Below are 20,046 nucleotides of genomic sequence, written 5' to 3'. Positions count from 1 at the left end.
AAGTATATATCTACAGGCATAGAAATAGAAATTTTTAAATTTTTTTTTAAAGTTTATTTATTTTTGAGAGAGACAGAGACAGAGCATGAGGTGGGGAGGGGCAGAGAGAGAGGGAGACACAGAATCTGAAACAGGCTCCAGGCTCTTGAGTTGTCAGCACAGAGCCCGATGTGGGGCTCAAACCCACGGACCGTGGGATCATGACCTGAGCTGAAGCCGGGCGCTCAACTGACTGAGCCACCCAGGCGCCCCATAGAAATTAAATGTAAAGATTGTTGCACCGGAGAAAAAAACCCATTGTTTTCATTTAAAGCTTCAGATAAACAAATTATTAATAAGAAAGCCCATTTAAAATTAATTTTCCTGGAGCGCCTGGGTGGCTCAGTTGGTTAAGCGTCTGACTTTGGTTCAGGTCATGATCTCATACTTTGTGGGTTCAAGCCTCGTATTGGGCTCTGAGCTGACAGCTCGGAGCCTAGAAGTCTGCTTCAGATTCTGTGTCTCCCTCTCTCTCTGCCCTTCCCCCACTTGTGTTCTGTCTCTCTCTGTCTCTCAAAAATAAATAAATGTTAACAAATTTTTTAAATAAAATAAAACAAATTTTCCTTACAATTGAAGATGCAGTGATAGAATGAAAAAACAGGCATTTTGAATTATATACAACTCATGAAGAAACTCAGTTGCTTGTAAGACTTTCATGAGTTACAGTAAATGTCAGAGGAGACATTAAAATAACTTTGTATAAATTTACATTTAAAATTAAATTCAGTCTTATACAAAAATGGATTTGTGCGAAGAATTAAATTTTTTTAGAAAAACTGTTCCACAAGAATCATCAGATCTGGATGCAATGAAATTTATATTTTGAAAGTTTATCAAAAACTTAATCCAATGTTTTCATAACGCATAAAGTTCCAGTAACAGTTACATCAGCAGAAAGATCTTTCTCAAAACGAAAAATTGTCAAAAATCATTTGCCATCTCGCATTTGCCAAGACTGACTAATGCTGCTTTCAATTATATCAATTGAAAGCAAAGTTGCTAAAAAGTATAAATTCTGATAACCTGACAAAGGAATATAGAAAAATGAGCCAGAAAAGACTTATGATGAATCAAGATATAGCATTATTATGTAAAATAATGATGCTGAAATATTAATTTTGCAATCTATAGTTTTTCTTCATATTTCACTATTATTCCTATTATATTTTGTAAGTAAAATATTTTTTTAAATCTTTACCTTTTAGTACCTTTAATAGTACTTTTCCTTACTTTTTGAACAAAGGGTCTCCGCATTTTCTTTTTTTTTTTTTATTGTATTTTGAGAGAGAGCGAGAGAGAGAGAGAGAGAGAGAGAGAGAGAGAGAGAAGGCAAGCAGAGGAGAGGGGAAAGGGAGAGGGAGAGAGAGAATCCCAAGTAAACTCCATGCTCAGCACACAGCCTGTTGCAGGGCTCGACTCCATGACCCTGGGATCATGACCTGAACGAAAATCAAGAGTTGGATGCTCAAGCCACTGAGCCACAGAGGCGCCCCTGGGGGCATTTTCATTTTTGAACTAAAAATACTTATTTTAGTTGTAAGTTCATTAGAGATTCTTTAGTTTCTAAAGCCAGATCTCAATTCAAATTAGAATGTTGAAGAATTTTTAGAGGAGTGAGTTGGAGAATGCTATTCAACTTGAGATTTAATCCTGAAGGGATGGAAAAACATTTTTAGTAAAGAGATGCATAGTGGCGCCTGGGTGACTCAGTTGAGTGTCCGACTTCGGCTCAGGTCATGATCTTACAGTCTGTGAGTTCAAGCCCCACGTCAGGCTCTGTGCTGACAGCTCAGAGCCTGAAGCCTGCTTCGGATTCTGTCTCTCTCTCTCTCTCTCTCTCTCTCTCTCTCTGGCCCTCCTTCACCCATGCTCTGTCTCTCTCTCAAAAATAAATAAACGTTAAAAAAATTAAGAAAAAAAAGAGATGCATAAAGCGGAAGATTTTCAAGACCCGTCATTCTCTTCAATCACAGAAGCTGCTGTAATGGCAGGGAGGGAGGTGGGATGCCTTCTTTTGACAACTGTAGTGATGGTAATGATAATGATGGCAATAAGTGCAAATAAGTCATCCTGACTAGTATTTTCTTTCCCATGTCTTGTCTTAGCTTGACTTGACTTGCTGTATCTCATTTAATTCTCCCAACAACACCATAAGGCTGGTACTAGCACAAATAAGGCAGATGCCGAAGCAACACTTTGAATCCAGACTAATTCACTGTCACGTACACCTAGTGAGTGGCAGAGCTAGGACTTGTCCTCACACCAAAGTCCGCCATTCCACTCAAAGTCCACTAACCACCAAACAGTTCCTCAGCGAGTGAAGCAGCTTTATGTTTTTCTCTTGGCCGAGCTTGCTAGGATTGTGAGAATAACAGAAGAGAGGCAAGCAGCCTGACATCTGCTATACACACACCCTAACCCTTGTTTCTCAGCTTGTTCTTTAAGTGCCATCTCCTCCATGCATGGCTCTGCCATGCCTCCCATGACCACCAGCAGGTATTCTCTCCCTCCCCTGAGTCCCAAAGTGCTTTATGCCCTGCCCATGGCATTTATAGTTTAACATCTTTATTAAAAAATTTTGATGTCTATTTATTTATTTTGAGAGAGAGAGCATGCACAAGCAGGGTAGGGGCAGAGAAAGAGAGAGAGAGAGAAAGAGAAAGAGAGACAGGGAGGGAGGGAGGGAGGGAGAGAAAATGCCAAGCAGGCTCCATGCTGTCAGCACAGAGTCCAAAGTGGAGCTCAAACTCGAGAACCGTGAGATCATGACCAGAGCCAAAATCAAGAGTCGGGCACTTAACTGACTAAGCCACCCAAGAGCCCCTACGGTTTAACGTCTTTATGCCATTATTTATGTGCATATCGTCTTCCCTACCAGTCAACAAACTATACTAGTAGCTCACAAATGCAGGCATGTAACTGAATCATCTTTACACCTTCACAGATCCCTACACATGGTGATTACTAGCGAACTCACTAAATCAACCAATTTACATGTGAATTTTTATAGATACAACCTATACTAATTCCCTTTAAGGTTTTGGGTTGTAGGAAGAAGAAAGTGGAAGCTACTGATGTAACATCATAACGAGCCAACCATGTGTATTTTGCAAAACAACTAAACTTTAGAACTAAAATTCAACTGCAATGAAGGCAGAATATACCTCGAGGCCATCTTTATAATCAGAGTCGTGACCACTTAGTTTAAGAATTTAAGTTTTATGAAAAGAGTATGTCCCAATCCTTGAGTTCACAGGTTTCCAAAGACCACACTGGTGTCACAGTAAGCCAAGGAAGAGATTTATTCCACCCCTCTAGCTCCCAAGAGCTGTATCTGGAAGGGAGCCAATTCAAAGAGAGAGCACACTCACCTTAAATAACACCAAGTCTAGCTCGTACATGGCACAATGACCCAGATTATTCCCCAGTGTCTTCCAAACCAGATTGCTGTTTGGCTTCTATATTTATTCTTTTTATAAAACTTATCACTTGCAAATTTTCAGCCTAAGCTGAAGCTAACCAAGAGGTCTTAGTTCTTTTTCCACTGACAACAGGTGAGTACTGCCAGTTTGTTCGAGCTGCCTGCAACTAGTACCTTTCTCGGCAAGAGCAAACTTGCAACTCACCTCCTTGGAATGATGCCATTTTCCAAACTTGTCGTCTGACTTCGAAGCCAGCGGCGCTGGTAACTACTGGAAGAGGATGTGGAGGAGCTTGGAGATGGAAAAGGCGTAATCAAAAGGCTGCTAAGTGAGGCTGTGGGGAAGAAAATTTGAAAGTTCAAAGTCCAGGTAAATGAATCCTCTCGTAGCTACACAACATACATGCCAAGTGACCTAAATTTTCGGGTTCTACCAGCCATATCCAGCAGGGGGAGACTATGACTTCTCTCTTACAAAGAAAACATCCTTTAAAAAGGAAAATAAATTTAAAAAATAGGGATTACAGACATAGCAACTGCATCAATCACGAGTCCCCACATTAAAAAGGCAACATAATTAATACTAACTTCATCAGAATGTAAATGCAGATTTCCAGGACAACGGTTCACACAGCATCATTGTTACACACCTGATAACTAATGTCATATACAATGTTTATGGACATATATTTTCTCCTCTTAACTACTTCTTCATTCTCTATTTTGAGGTGAAATCTAGGCAAATAAGTGGTTCCTCCACATAGTATCCTCTCTCCAATCCCCTATCTCCAAATACACAATACATATTTATGCTCCTTCCCTCCAGCAACCAGTTCCCCATTGCCACTTCCTTGGCTGTGAAAAAGCAACCTCTAGTCTTAAATATATTTTCTGCTTGGATTACTTTTTTGCCTCAGAGCCTCTCTCTGCTTCTTTCGTCTACAAAGTATTAAATGCCTGCACTTAGGCTCTCAGTGTGAGCTGACATGCCAGCCCAGACTTCTTTAACAGGCAGGGAGGGACCCGTCCCTTTCAGGGTAGGCAAAGGCATTCTTACAAAGCAGAGCTGCTTGATGGAGGTCTACTCGTTTGGAAGAATGAAAGAAGATAGACTCTTTTACTTTCCTTGGGCTAAGGAATTAGACACTGAAAAGTCAGTCCAGTGGAAAAGAAAATGGGGTGCTATGTTGAAAGTTGGTCAATGTTTTCAGAAGCAGATCACAGGACAAAGGAAATTGACTTCAGGACACATAATATATTATGCTCATGGATATCACTTGATAAGGTAATTTCCCATATAAAGTTTTACATTTTAATTTATGCTTTCATAGGCAGATGTAAATAACCTGACTCCCTGACCTGATTTCTTAAATACCCCAGGAGTTACTTGGCTGTTAGTCAATAATCAGTCATCAAATGCTGGAGTGTGTACAATGTGCCAGGTGTTGCGTGTGGCAACTGGGATACACTGGTGGACAAGACAGACACACATCCGCCTGCGTGGAGCTTCAAACCTACATGAATAGCAATGAACTTGCCAGGCTACGGAATTAGATGCAAAACAACTCAAGGTTCTTTGCACAGCAGAGGTGTGTGACATGGTTTTCTTCTAATTTAGTCACTACTCATAACAAATGTGTTTGGTACATCTAAATCAGCTTTGCATCCCTGTATCCAGCCAGGACAGCTCCTTGAACACAACAGGCAATAAATCGTTAGTGAACGTATGGCACTTCTTCACTAAAGTATCACCCAGATGTGGCTGGCCCCAACAGGCTTGCCTCTGTTCTGACCTGGTTTCACCCTGAGGCTGGACTTAACTGCCCAAAGTCAAATCCTTATTTGAAATATCAGTGGTGGGTAATTTTCCTGACAATGTCGAAGGGAGATAGAAGAGAGTTTTTCCTCAAAATCACACAAAACTACTTAATAAAAAAATCCCAATTAGACATTTGTGCCACATCCTCAAGCTCTAAAAGTCCCCCATAAGGTACACAAACTCTTCATTCCCTATTCCTAAATCTTCAGGGTCCCCTGTCTCTCCCTGACTTATGCTAATCAATTCAACTTCTTGGCAGGTGGAGGACAGGTCTGAGGGGCAGTACTTGTTTCATAAACATTTTTTTCCCTGTCACAGAGGCAAGATGGAGATGACTCTGAGAGCCAAATTTATTCTGGAAATTAAAGGTATAGCTATACAATTCAGTTTAGTAAACTGAGTAAAAGCCCAGGCTCCTGGTTCAAATCCTACCTCTGCTACTCACCAGTTGTTACATGTAACACTTGGGCAGTTTACTTAAACTGTTAGCTTTCTCATCTGTAAAATGAGGACAGTAAAACACCACACCTCAGTATTTTCCATGAGAACTACAATCTGCTAGTGCATTGTGAATTATTTAGTGAACTGACACCACCATTAAAAAAAAAAAAAAAAAAGCGGGCACCTGGGTGGCTCATTTGGTTAAGCATCTGACTCTTGATTTCAACTCAGGTCATGATCTCACAGTTCGTGAGATGGAACCCCACACTGGGCTCTGTACTGACAGCGCGAAGCCTGCTTGGGGTTCTCTCTCTCTCTCTCTCTCTCTCTCTCTCTCTCTTTCCCCTGCTTGTGCATTCTCCCTCAAAATAAATATACTTAAAAAAGATAAAAAATTAAAAAGAAAAAACACAAGAGTATATTGCAGTGCTATTAACTGATGAAACTTTTGTTATGTATAAAGATGTTTGTTACTGGATCATAACATAAAATGCATTAATTAGCATGAACTTCAGACAAAAGAGAAGTTTGAAAAGCAGTGACCTATTTCATAAGGTTCCTGTGAGGATTAAACAAATCAATACATGCAAAATACTTATTAGCCCCCACAATAAATGCTGGCTATTTACTCCCTCTGATAATTCTTGGAACAGGAAAGCTAAGTATACAACATTTTGGAGTACTAAAATGTTATTAGTTCTGATTAGTTGATTATGAAAACAACCTAGGATTTGTAATAGACATGTGAAAGGGAAGGGAAACAATTAAAAAAAATAAAACACAGAAGAGAATAATCCTTTCTCATTATAAAATACCGAATAAAATTTTTTATGGTATATAAGTGAAATATTAAGCTAAAGTGCTGGCTTAAGTGCTATCAAGCATTTCCTTATCAAAATATGTTAATACTATTTAATATGATTTTTATGTTAAAGTACTATGGTATATCATCGTCGATCACACACAATAGGAAGCTATTAATATAGTTAATAACTCTCAAATGGGAGAACAGCCCTAATTTTGGTCTACAACTCATTGCCATTTTCATGAGAAAAGGGTGGATTCAGATAACTGTTTCATTAACGTTTAATGCATTTGGTAGTTGGCTAGACTCTTCTGTCTCTTCTGCAGCTTGGACTGGCACGGGTCTATGTGTATTTGGAAACAATCCCGTCATAGTGAGAAGACTAAGTTAATGTGATTAGGCCCCTTATTTCCTCTCCAAGTGCATCTTATACCACCCGCCCTTACTACATTCCAGCCTCCTTGCTATTCCTTACACACAAAGCTCCAAAGCCTGTTTCCACTCTCAGTTTCTGCACTAGCTGTTCCATGCCCAAAATGCTCTTTGCTCTGATCTTCATGGCAATCCAGTCAGCTGAACATTTCACCTTCTTGGAGAGGCCTCCCACGAGCACCCCATATGTTCTACTTTTCCTCAGTATAAGTGCTTGCCTACATTTTACTATCTATTATCTGTGTTTCCTCTATTAAATATAAACTCCATGAGATCATGGATCAAGATGATCCCTGATCTATCCCCATATCCTACGAAAACGCCTGGCACATAAGATGCTCAAGAAATATTGCTGCATGAAGAGTGAGCAAATGGTTATGGGAAGAACAGCGATGTCTGTCTCAATCGGTAATTATGACAGAAACAAAGCATTAGGGAGGCAAATTTCTACAGAGAATTCAAAGCGTGAGTTCGTTAAAAGTTTCCTGCGGTCAAAGCTGTATGCAGAGCACATGGATTTTCCCTTTTTCCTCCCTACCCTCATTTCAAAACATTCTTTTGTTGTTGTTGTCGTTTTGTGGTGGTAGTGGAGGCGGTGATGGTGATGGACAGCAGTAGTACAGCTCTGACCCTGAACACTTTTTATATTTGGCACAGAGGGCACTACATCCAAAACACAGCAATCATCTTTTTTTGCTGTAACACTGATGGTACTTCGCTTAGAGTTTTTGCTTCAACACTTGAAAAATACAAGGTTCCTTAAAGTGTACCAGTTGTATTTCTCATTACAAAGGAACAGAAGCATTTTCAAAGGTCAATTAATAGAGCTGTGATTATTGTCGGATAGGAAAATGCCATTTTCAATAAACCAAATAAATACATTAATTGGCAAATCGAATTTTAGTTAACACATCATAGTTACCAAACCACAGAGTGATTTTAAGACTATATGGGGTCCTCAAAAGTGTCCCAGGTCTTTTAAGTTTTAATAAAATTCCTATCAAGTTCCCTCAGTGAAAAGACAAAGAAAATGTCCTCACCACCACGATTTCAAAACACCTTAATTTTTTTTGTTTGTTTGTTTTGAGAGAGAGAGTGTGTGAGCAGGGGAGGGGCAGAAAGAGAGGGGGACAAATGATCTGAAGGAGGCTCCGTGCTGCCAGCAGTGAGGCTGACGTAGGGCTCGAACTCAAGAACTGGGAGATCATGACCTGAGCCAAAGTCCAACATTCAACAGACTGAGCCACCCAGGTGCCCCCAAACACGTTAATTTTTAAAAATAGAGAATTTTTTAGGGTAGCTTTAGGTTCATAGAAAAACTTAGTGGAAGGTACAGAGCTCTGTCCATATAGCCCCCGCTGTCACATACACAGAGCCTGCCCCATGACAAATATCACACACCAGAGTGCTATACTTGATACAGCTGATGAACCAACACTCAAACAAAATCATCAGCCAGAATCCATAGTTCACCACTGAGTTCACTCTTAGTGTTGTACTTTGAGTTCCAACAAACGTGTACTGACATGTACCGTCTACTACAGTATCAATGAAAATATTTTCAGTTCCCTAAAAACCCTCTGTGCTCCATCTACTCATCCCTCCCTGCCCCTGTCCCCACTCCTGGTAACCACTGATCTTTTTACTGTCTCTATAATTTTGCCTTTTCCAGATGTCACACAGTTGAATTCCTATAATAGGTAAGTCTTCTCAGCTCAGCTTCTTACACTTAGCCATATGATTTAAGTTTCTCTCATATTTTGTCCCACTTTGATAGCTCATTCCTTTTTAGCACTGAATAATATTTCATTGAAAGCACCTTAAATTTTAATTCCTTAGTTAGGATATAAACTCTAGCCGAGCCTTGGTGATCAAGCCTCTACAATTATGTGCCAAGTTATTTAACCTTTGTATGCCTTTTAATTCATAGTCTGTAGTCTAAGAATGAAGTGCCTACAAAGACTTTTGCAAAGAATAAAAATTCTCTTGGTTCTTTGCTCTTCCATATAAGTGAGAGTTATTTTGTCTGGCTTCACAAGGGAAGGTCTTCTTTTAATAAAGTTTTAAAATCTCTCTATAACTGTATCACACATCTTTGTTTAGAATTATTCTAGATCCCTAGTTTGGGATGCTATCTGCATTACTTTTTTATTCTAATTTTTCTTAAACGGGTAATAAGAATGCAAATGTAGAAAGGAAAAAGGTAAAGCAAAAGAGTTAGCAAATTTGTGAAATGGAAAACAAACATTCATGCCAGGAGAATAACCAAAGGTCTGACTTAAAATATGAGAAGTATAAAGAAATGAAGAAATGGAGTTCTGTCCAAGCTACATTACAGACTGCCAAGTTCATATATAGAAGGCAAGGCAAAGCCCAAAGTAAAGGCTTGAGAGTAATGATGTAACAAGACATTTTTAGATTGGGACAGTTTCTTACACAGTCTGTGGAAAGAAGAATAAACCAAAAGTGCCAGTCCCCAGTGATCCCTGCCTCACACGCCAAAAAGGACAGTACTGACACAAAAGGGATCAGATGCCCACACCCTGAGTTGTAGGAGGCCCTGGTGCTGGGGAGCAGTTGGAGACCACAGCTCAGCAATTCTCTAGTCTGCACTTCTAGTCTCAGGTGGGCAGGGCAGAAAGCTCCAAACCTTATCTGAAGCCTGGAGGTGATGAGACAGTTTCACAACAATTTCCCAGGGGAGACAGAAAGTGAGTAGGAGATGATGTCCCAGCATCTCCTTGGGGCCTCCCATTCTCTTGTGTTCCCAGAGGAGCACAATCAGTACCGCCAAGACTCACATAAAGTGAGTTCAAGCCTTTGCCTACATTTATACACTCAAGGTCAATGGGATGCCACGGCCTTTCTCCCACACAGACAACAAACAAAGCAGTACCCTCCTTGACTCTTGCCACTCTTTACAAAGCACTCTATCAGTTAAATCAATGAAGAATTCAGATCCAAGTGGGATGTCATTTTGCATTATTCAATGGTGACACACGTTGTAATAAATAGTCTGACTCCATTTTTTGATGTCTGACTGCTGATACCTTTTAAGCTTCTCCTCTCAAACCTCTTCCTTGTCTGCCCCACATCTGGGCAAGGTGATGAGAAAGCCTAGAGGCTTTCTCCTTTGGAACCACTAGGAAGTTCAACCTGTGTGTGGAAGCCCTCACCCTGGCCCTACCCCCTAACCATCATAAAAACCTGAAGATCATCTCCTTTCCCTTTCTCTCAAGGCATTTTCTTTCTTTTATTTTTAATGTTTATTTATTTTGAGAGCAAGAATACATGCACACGTGGGAAGGGGAGGGGCAGAGAGAGGGGCATGGAGACACAGATTCCAAAGCAGGCTCCAGGCTCCAATTTGCCAGCACAGAGCCCGACGTGGGGCTCAAACCCACAAACCATGAGATCATGACCTGAGCTGAAGTCAGACGCTTAACTGACTAAGCCACCCAGGCACCCCTGTCAAGTCATTTTCTGACCAGCTTGGGAAGCCCATCCTGCTCTCACCAGGAAGTGTCATTACGTGAGTGATAAATACTTTCATACCCTCTTGCATGTGTGTGGTGTCACTAGTCTCGACATCCAAACCAAATTTGGGGTGGGGTCCACCCTGTACCTGCAGAGTGGCCAAAACACATGTCCTAGTTGAATACTACGATGATGTGTATTCTTACACTGAAGGTTCATTTCAAAACACTTGAATAAAAATGTTTGAGAATACATGTTAAAGTTTTTCTCATACTGATCTTCTGCCTATTTTACTACTTTTTTTAAAGTCAATTTATTTATTTTGAGAGTGAAAGAGAGAAAGCATGTGCATAGTGGGGAAGGGAAAAAGAAAGGGAGAGAGAATCTCAAGCAGGCTCTGCTCTGTTGCTCTCAGCAGGGAACCTGAGGCAGGGCTTGAACTCAAGAACTGTGAGATCATGACTTGAGCCGAAGTCAGATGCTTAACTGACTGAGCCACCCAAGTGCCCCATGAGAAATTTCTTTTTAAAAGGAAGCTTCCTTGAGCTAATTTTACTGGGAATTTGCTTGTTGAGTATTGAAAATAAAATCAGAGGAAGAAAGGTGTCTGTGGAGATAAATCCGTCCACCTCTGCGGGAGGACCTGCCAGTCACCCTCTCTTCTGTCCTAGAGTCAGGCTGATCTAGATTTTATCTTAGCTACCCCTTCTCTCATTCCTTCAAGGCTTAAACTTTTCTAATACTGCTTTTAAGATCTCTCGGTTTCTGCCTTTGTACATGATTCCGCTACGATTTTTGATTTGTGGTTTAGATCTGAGGTAGATTCTGTGCTGTAGAAGAAGGGCAGTGAAGCAGTGATCTGGAAATGGAGGCCTTGGAGGAGTGTGGGTTTTTTTTGCCTGATGCACACATCAGACATGCAGCCTCTGCCTTCCACTAAAGACTAAGAGCACCCCACTGGTTTTACCAGTGATACAGGACACCTTCACCAAACAGGCCAGCCAGCCAGTGCCTCAGATGCCTTTCTTCCTTGCCTTCCTTTCATTTCTGTATCCATCTCTGGCCCTTAGACACACCTCAAAGGAGTCCTCATGTTCTTTTGTGTGGTACCAGGGTCCTTCATCCCACTCGGTACAACTCTGCTCCTGAGTTATTAAATGAAATGTCATTTGTTACTGAATCCCCTTCCTTTGTTTATGTATGTCACGTATAAAGTACACCGGATTTTATTTATGATGAAATAAAAACAATTGATTGCTTTTGGTCTTCATAATCTTTTTTTGTAAACTTGAGCATTGAGCCATTGGTCAGAAATGTAACTCCTGCTGCTTAGACTTGTATCATTTTCATTTAAAGCAATTTTTGTACAAACATGAAATCTGAGAAGGTAAAGAGTAACTCATGAAATGCTAAAGAGAACACTGTTTTTAAATTTTAAATTTTAAATTTGATTTGTATTCAATGGTCTTAGGAGAATTTCCCCATTCCTTAGGGGGTGCTGCCAGCATTCTCTACTAGAGGAGTAGCTGAGCTTTGAGCTACATCAGTGCATCAGTACATCAGTTCCTCAAAGGCTGTGAATGTGTACTGAAGATCTTAACGTCCCAAAGCTCAGCTCCCTGCCCTGGTAGGGCCCACCTGAACAGGGCTGGCTGGCACTGGAGCTAGTTTCGTTAGGGTTGAATTTCAAGGCAAGAAGAAATGGGTACCACCATGGAACCAAAATCACTCTCAGTCAAAATTGCTGTCTTAGGGGTGCCTGGGTGGCTCAGTCAGTCTGACTGGCTCAGGTTACGATCTCAGTTCGTGGGCTCCAGTCCTGCGTCAGGCTCTGTGCTGACAGATCGGAACCTGGAGGCTGGAGCCTGCTTTGGATTCTGTGTCTCCCTCTCTTTCTGCCCCTTCCCCCATTTGCACTCTGTCTCTCTCTCAAAAATAAACATTAAAAAAAATTTTTTTAATTAAAAAAAAAAGAAATTTCTCAAATACAATATAGTCTCATATGAGTTTAGGTTTAGAAAAAACTAGTCCATGTTGTACAATCACTCCTAGATGCTGTATATCAACGTTCTGGATCTTCAGACACATGAGACTACCTTAGAATATGGAAAAGGAGGGGCGTCGGGGTGGCTCAATCAGGGAAGCGTCTGACTTCGGCTCAGGTCATGATCTCACAGTTGGTGGGTTTGAGCCTCACGTCAGGCTCTGTGCTGACAGCTCAGAGCCTAGAGCCTGCTTCGGATTCTGTGTCTCCTTCTCTCTCTGCCCCTTCCCTGCTTGCACTCTGTCTCTCTCTCTCAAATATAAATAAATATTTAAAAATTAAAAAAAAAAAAAAAAAGAATATGGCAAAGGAAAAAACCCAGAAGGCGAGACCTGTCTTCTATTTTCCCACCTACTTAATCATTACAGATAGTTCACTCTATCAACTAAACATATAAAAGGAAGTGCAAATACCTGATCTAGCAATACCGCTGTCCCGGTCTTCATTCTGTCCTCTGCTTGGCATGTCAACTGGAGTGCTATGTGCTAAGATAAAGGCAAAAGGTAACAATGTTATTGAACTTCCAAAGAAGGCCTTGTTTAAAAGCCACTACAGTAATTTTTACATTTCAAAGTAGGCTACTGCTATTGATGGTTGGCATATGTGTATATATGAAAATTAACGAGAAAGCAAAATTAAATACATAAAACACAATGGTGAGAGTAAAAACAGAACCAAGTAATTACCTGTCTTTACCCTACTGTAGCACAAAAACTTGTTGGAGTGGTGCCTATTTCTAAAGCAAACTGAATAATAAACTATTCATGCAGTTGATAAAATGAACAAACATTCTCAGGCAGATACTTCCAGCCATTGTCCTCATCATTAGTAATATTTAAATAGCACTGTATTTTCAAAATGCTTTATAATCAGTTTTATTAGTAACTATAGGCAACTTAGGAAACAGAAATATTTGAATACCATTTCTTAAATTTAAAAAATGTTTCTGTTTATAACCCACTCTCTTGGCAGATAAAAACCCCTTCATTTTCAAATATTTCTTCCTCCATTTCTTTTCCATATACACCCAGTATCACTGTAGAGTTACTGAGAAAAACGAATATCCTGGCATGAATTTTAGAAAACACTCCAAAGTATTACAGACTTGTAGGAATGCTTCAGATTCATCATACATATTGAGCTAGAGGGTAGAGGACATATTGCTATAGTAAGCTTTACAATGTATGAGAAACCCAGGGCCCTGCCTGATTATTATACTTTCCAGATAGTTTTTGAAGACTGTTTATTTTCATAATTTTGAAGAGAGCATATAAACATGTTAGCCTCACTCTAAGTAGGTGGGAAGGTGTCACTTTCATCGGGGTGTCAGTTAACTAATAGAGCTTAGCACATTTCCAGCTACAAAGAACAGAATGAGGAATACCATTTGTCATAAACATAACCTTTAATGTTAGTAATGAAGATTCCCCACACTTGTTAATCATGCCAGACTTCAACAGACATTCAACAGTTTTAGCTAGCAAGGCCAGTTAAATCTAAGAATTTACCTACCCAGAGAGACCGAGATGATTATACCTGTAAAGAACCTAGAAACTGCATTTAAACTACTTAAATGCTAGAGAGAGTAGGGGTGGAAAGTAGAGAGAGAGAGAGGGAGAGATGAGGTGGCTGAGGAAGAGAAAAAGAGAGAGAGGGAGAGAGAGAGAGAGGTCTTCCATGCTCTTATTAGGTGACTTTTGAAGAAACTCTGTGCAGGTGGGGATGCAGGTGACTAAATGGATAGAAGTATATACCATGGGAAAGGAAAACAGTTCAGACCTGAAGAGGCCCAGGAAAATCAGAAAATATAATCCTCTTAGAAACACTAAGGGCTCATTTCAGATCAAAATCAGCTTACACTGGGGTATTAGCAAAGACATTTACAATAGAAGTTCATTGGTGGAATTTTTCAAAACACCGTGAACTTGGCTGCGTTTGAAACTATTATCTCAAGAGCCCCTTGGATTTCTAGAGAGGCACCAAACAGGATTTTTTTCTAAGAAACTGCACAGGAGTTATTACTAATGTGTGTGGGTCACACTGTTCTCAGCATTCCACACAAACCTGCAAAGAAAGAAGCGCTCCGGGTGAGCCGGAGAGGTCCTCCTTCAGCTACGCCCTGTAGCAGTTTGCTGCCGCATGCTTGCAGCAGACCTAGAGACAGAGACACACGGAAGAGGGCCAACAAAGTACACACACAAAAATAAACACAGATTAAAGATAATGCAAAAAAAAACAAAACAAAACAACAAACTCAAATAAAGCAAAACACACACCCACAATAGTGGTATTCAGAAAGAAAGAGCCCAGTTATGTGGCTGATTTTACCTAGGTTACTTCCAGTACGACAAGGACCCAAGTTATTCTGATTTGTGTTGAGTTTTCCCAAATTAGGATCCTGGTGGATGTATTCAAAGCTGTCTTGTAAGCTACGTCCAGAGAAGGAGGGGAAAGGAGAGAGAGAAGAAAAATATCAAGAGATGAATAAGACTGTTTTCTAACAAACTCTCAAACACAGGCAATTTACCAGTTGTTCCAACTTTCCTTATAAATGAATAAAGTCTCACATCTACCAAAGGAAACTAAACTTTAGGGGAAAGGAAAAAACAAAAAAACTTTTTGAAGGCAGTCCAACCTATAAAACTAAACAACGTATTCCTAACAATTTTACATTATATAATGCGACATGGAACTCTACAAATTTGGCTTTGGTGACTGACACCTAGGATATCGCTATTCATTTCTAAATTGTGTTTTAGTAACTGACACTCAAGATGTTACTATTCATTTCAAGGGTAATTTCACATAAAACTTCAAAATGAAATTGAGCTGAACTCTCAGTTAACATCTATGAGCAATTTAGAAAGTTTTTCCAGGAGGAGGATATAACAGAAATTATGATTCCCATAGGAGTTTGACTTCACAACATCTAAGAAGTTAGAATTACTCATAGACACAAATGTGAGAGAAGCCAATTTTAATAATTTACTTGATTTATTAACAAGTAAAATAAATATCAAGACTTCAAGGAGAATACAACATTAATAGGGCCAAAATAATTTTTACTTAAATGTGAGCTCGATATTCTATTATAGGGAATTAGTGTATAACTGAAAGGGTCTGAAAAAGAGTATCTCACAAAAAAAAACATCAATTCTCATATAGGCTTAAGTCATGCCAGACCAATGTTAAATGCTCAAACAAGTTAAATTCATTATTTTGTTGAAGAGTAAGCAGAATTACTCAAAGGTACCCAAATCTACAAAGAAAAATATTTTTAATTTCCCAAGATTATGAAAAAAGAACGGCCTTCATTTGGCCTCTAAGAATATCCCTTTAATTTATAACAAACTTCTTTCAAACTTACGAAAGTATAGCAAATGTTTTGTTTTATTCAAAAATGAAGCATATGAAATATTTCTGCTTGAAAAGTTCAAAGTGTATGAACAAATGTACCAGAATGAGAGTTAACATCAGTTTTCTTTGTCTACAAAGAAATATAAAATTAGAGGAGGAAAAAACTCAGGAGTGAAGATCAGGATATGGCCTGGTCCAGGTACCCACCAGTCATAGAGACGACATTGACAGCTGAATAGATGGTGAGCACATATGACCCAGCCTGCCATACATGTGCCCCACAGCCTGAAAAAACTCACTATGTGCTTCATTTCTTTAGAAATAAATTAACTAGCCAACCAGTTTTTTTGTTTTTGTTTTTAAGATAAAACAGCATTGAGAAATAAACAGTCATTTGTCTTTAAGGCCAGCTAATAAAGTCAAAGGCCTTTTCATATACATTATGTGCAGGAAAATGGCCATTTCTTTGTTAATGTGGACTCATCTCACTTCTTATTTCAAAAATATGTATGGCTCTCAAAGAACTACTCTTTCCAGAAACAGCCACTTAAAAAAATGGGGAGGGAGGGTGGATTGGTACAAAATCCCACACTTACTTATTTGTACTCCCACAGAAGCTGCCCATTCTAGCTGAGAACACCTTACTAATCATCAGTTGTGGAGGAGAACTAAAAGAAAAAAAAGAGAGAGAGAGAGAAAGTATTTTTCAATAAGAAAGCAGTTTCACCATTCCGTTTTTCACAAATAGTAGGAAAAGCAGCCCAAACTCACCGTATATAGTGTATCTTTAAAGTGGAGCCTTTGTAACTCATTGCAACCGAGCCAAACATCATTTCCCCTAGCATGTTGACATCAGAAGCGGGTCTTGTGTACTTCATACATTAAAGAAACCAAAATCAAAGTTAATATGTGGCACAACATGATGTGCGATGCAAAAGAAAATAACATTTGGGGCACCTGGGTGGCTCAGTCAGTTAAGCGTCTGACTTTGGCTCAGGTCATGATCTCATGGTTTGTGGGTTCGAGCCCTTTGCTGGGCTCTGTGCTGACAGCTCAGAGCCTGGAGCCTGCTTTGGATTCTGTGTCTCCCTCTTTCTCTGCCCCTCCCTTGCATGTGCTCTGTGTCTCAAAAATAAATAAACATAAAAAAAAAATTTTTTTTAAGAAAATAACATTTATTGATCTATGGGGTTCTTCTTTAGTTTATTAGCAGATAATTAAAACTATTTCTCAAAGCAGAAACTGATCATTTTACAGTCTTAATCCATAATGGTGACTGCCTATTTTTTTCCCATATTATTACTTATGTTCATGATTTTGTATACACAGTATCTTCATGTAGGATCCAAGTGTTTCATCAAAGATCGTTTTTAATCTTGCTATGAAAAATAAAGATTTTTATTATCTCCATTTATAAACTTTAAAGATTAAGTTCTGAAAAAAAAAAAGGGTAACTCTTTTCTTGGTACTATGCTAAGCAAAATAAGTCAGTCAGAGAAAGACATATCATATGATTTCACTCATACATGGAATTTGATAAATTCAACAGACGAACATAGGGGAAGGGAGGGGAAAATAAGATAAAAACAGAGAGGGGGCGGAAACCATAAGAGACTCTTAAATACAGAGAACAAACTGAGGGAGGTGGGGGGTTGGGGCTAAATGGTGATGGGCAATAAGGAGGGTGCTTTTCAGGATGAGCACTGGTGTCATATGTAAGAGATGAATCACTGGGTTCTACTCCTGAAGCCAAGACTACACTGTATGTTAACTAACTTGAATTTAAATTCTAAAAAATAATAATTTCAAAATACATATATATATATATATATATATATATATCCTGAATAAAAATACAGTTCAGCATTATTCACCTCAATAATTAATAGTGTTGAATGAAAATGCCAATTGGCACAGGTAGGGTTTTGTGAGGGTCCAAAAGATGACAGATGGTCTGATACCTCTGAAGTTTTACGAAAAAATATTTCAAAAACATCTGACCCCTGTACCTTCTGGCCAGTCTTTCTCATCCCTTTCGTCATCCAAAAGGGGGGCCTGTGCTACCTCCACTTTCCCAGATCTCATCTGCTTGTTAACCTACTGCAGCCTCATCTATTCAAACTGCTCTAGTAATGACTTCTGCCTTCCTGTCAAATCCAATGCACCCTTTCCAGTTTGCTTTCTTAAACATGTCTCATGGTATCTGGTGTTCTTATTTACCCTCTTTGTCGAATCTTCTTTCTTAGATCTTCCCTTGAACAGGATTGTTCCTCAGAGGACACTCCTACTCACCGTCTGCATTCTCAACCCCTCTTAGGATTTTGGTTATTCTTTACATAGGAATACTTCCCACATCTTTTATCTCCAGGCCCAGACCTCTCCCTGAACTCTAGAATCCTACATCCAAATGAATTCATTCAGGTATCATTATATGTATGTAAAGATAATGTAACACATATTATACAATAATGTATTATAACGATACGTGAATGAATGTATTTGGATGTAGGATTCTAGACACCTGATGAACATGATAGATGTGAATGTCAACCAAACTAGTGTGCTGCGGGCACCCCAGCACACCCTGACCAAGACAAAACAATGGTCCAGGATCCAGCCCATCCAGCCCTGCATTCTCTGCTAGCGTGCTTTCCATCCAAGCCAAAACATGGGAATCATTCTTAACACTGTCTTCTCAATCTTTTTTTTAAACTTCAAATCCACACACACACATTATATACACACAAGTACATGCACACACTAACAAACACATACACAACCTACTTATACATGTTTGCAGAGGAGGAAAGAGAAACAAATCTCTCAGCCTTGTTTAACGAGGCTCCTCTCTGTTTGGTTATAGCTCACGCCAACCTCTTCTCACTACATGCAGACAGAAACCAACTGTCTTTCACATTTTTTATTAATAACTTCCACCTACCGCCTCCATTTTATAATCTGCTTTTCCTTGGGGTACAGGGTCTATATGCCAATTGTGATTCTCAACTAGTTGAAACTTTCACTGTATACTTTTTAAATCACAAACCTCCTGGAAACTGAGGAGCACTGCGAAATAAGGGCAAATGTGTGGCACAAATCCTGAACATGAAATTAACAAAGTTCTATAGACCTGTGGCTGCTGGCAATTTACCCAGTTTTGCTTTTCCAGCAACATGGAAAATTCCACGAGTCAAAAAAGAAAAAAAAAATTTGATACATTCTTCATCAGTTTATATCCTCCTGCTCTTCAGTATTTATGAAACATTTCTTCCCTTATTTCTAGTTAGCCAATATTTCTCAATAACCCAAATCCCTATCCTTTACACTCTCTCTCTCTCTCTCTCTCTCTCTCTCACACACACACACACACACACACACACACACACACACACACACAGATGCCACTAGCCCTGTTATCCCTCACACTCAAGTTAGATCTTACCATTTCTTTCTTCTAAACAAGATTTTCTTCCTCCTACTGGCAAGTGCTATTTTCTTAGGATGCCCATATACATTCCCAGAATCCTTAGAATTTTTATGCCAAAACTGGAAACTGTGTGTTTTAATCTAGTTCTAACAACAAAGAGAGCAAAACAAAAGCATTTACCTCATTTGCAATATGTCTTCCTCATTCATCATTATAATATAGAATTCATATATTATACTTGATCACCTCGACTCGGATACAGTTTTTATGGAGAGAGAAAAGCCAAAGTGTGAAAAGAGCACTGACAGGACACATTTAAGAGCACATTGTGGAATACTTATGCTCATGTCCCTGGAGTAGAATCCTCCAGCAGCTATTATTCCCTGTGGAGAAATCACAGTAAATGACTTCAGCCCCACGGGGCATCTGGTTGGGCAGGGATGGTTTTACCTGGTACTTTGGAAGCTGCTCCTTAGCATGTTGTAAAGATGCCCCGGAAGAACTATGGGAAGAGGTGCTGCTGCTGCTGCCACCGCCGCCGCTTCCTTGACAGCACTTGGCTGACATTTTAAGAGACACATCCTCTGTTTTCTGGGTTGACAGACAGGCAAGATAAGGGATTGCTAAGTATATCGGGCTTCCTCAGCACGCTTTTCATTGGGAACTTCTTTGTCAAATCATTCTGTTATGCTGTGCCTAAGCTGCACAGAAAACCAGAAGCTTTTTTTCCTTCTCTATGAGGACAAGAATGTGGTCCCTGGGGGTCTGAAGAAGGGTAACT

General features: G+C 39.6%; 1 protein-coding gene across 8 annotated transcripts in view; it reads right to left on the bottom strand.

Annotated features, from left to right (window-relative positions):
- The window catches only part of FNIP2 (folliculin interacting protein 2), a 132,344-nt gene that overhangs the window by 42,467 nt on the left and 69,831 nt on the right, over positions 1-20,046 (bottom strand). For 3 of the 8 annotated variants that reach the window (XM_047090512.1, XM_047090517.1, XM_047090519.1), the window contains exons 3-9: positions 19,716-19,856; positions 16,610-16,710; positions 16,435-16,506; positions 14,810-14,910; positions 14,546-14,635; positions 12,895-12,966; positions 3,669-3,798 (exon numbers count right to left, since the gene is read on the bottom strand). In XM_047090512.1, coding sequence (XP_046946468.1) covers positions 3,669-3,798; positions 12,895-12,966; positions 14,546-14,635; positions 14,810-14,910; positions 16,435-16,506; positions 16,610-16,710; positions 19,716-19,856 — 707 coding nt within the window. The remainder of the gene's footprint in view (positions 1-3,668; positions 3,799-12,894; positions 12,967-14,545; positions 14,636-14,809; positions 14,911-16,434; positions 16,507-16,609; positions 16,711-19,715; positions 19,857-20,046) is intronic. The other 5 variants (XM_047090514.1, XM_047090520.1, XM_047090513.1 and 2 more) reach the window with 4 other exon arrangements.

Source organism: Lynx rufus, unplaced genomic scaffold, assembly GCF_022079265.1.
Source record: "Lynx rufus isolate CCGP_SWC_20201006 ecotype Redwood Valley unplaced genomic scaffold, mLynRuf1.p SCAF_3, whole genome shotgun sequence".
Lineage (NCBI taxonomy): Eukaryota > Metazoa > Chordata > Mammalia > Carnivora > Felidae > Lynx > Lynx rufus.
Note: the sequence above shows the minus strand (reverse complement) of the source record. Positions and strands in the feature narration are given on the sequence as shown.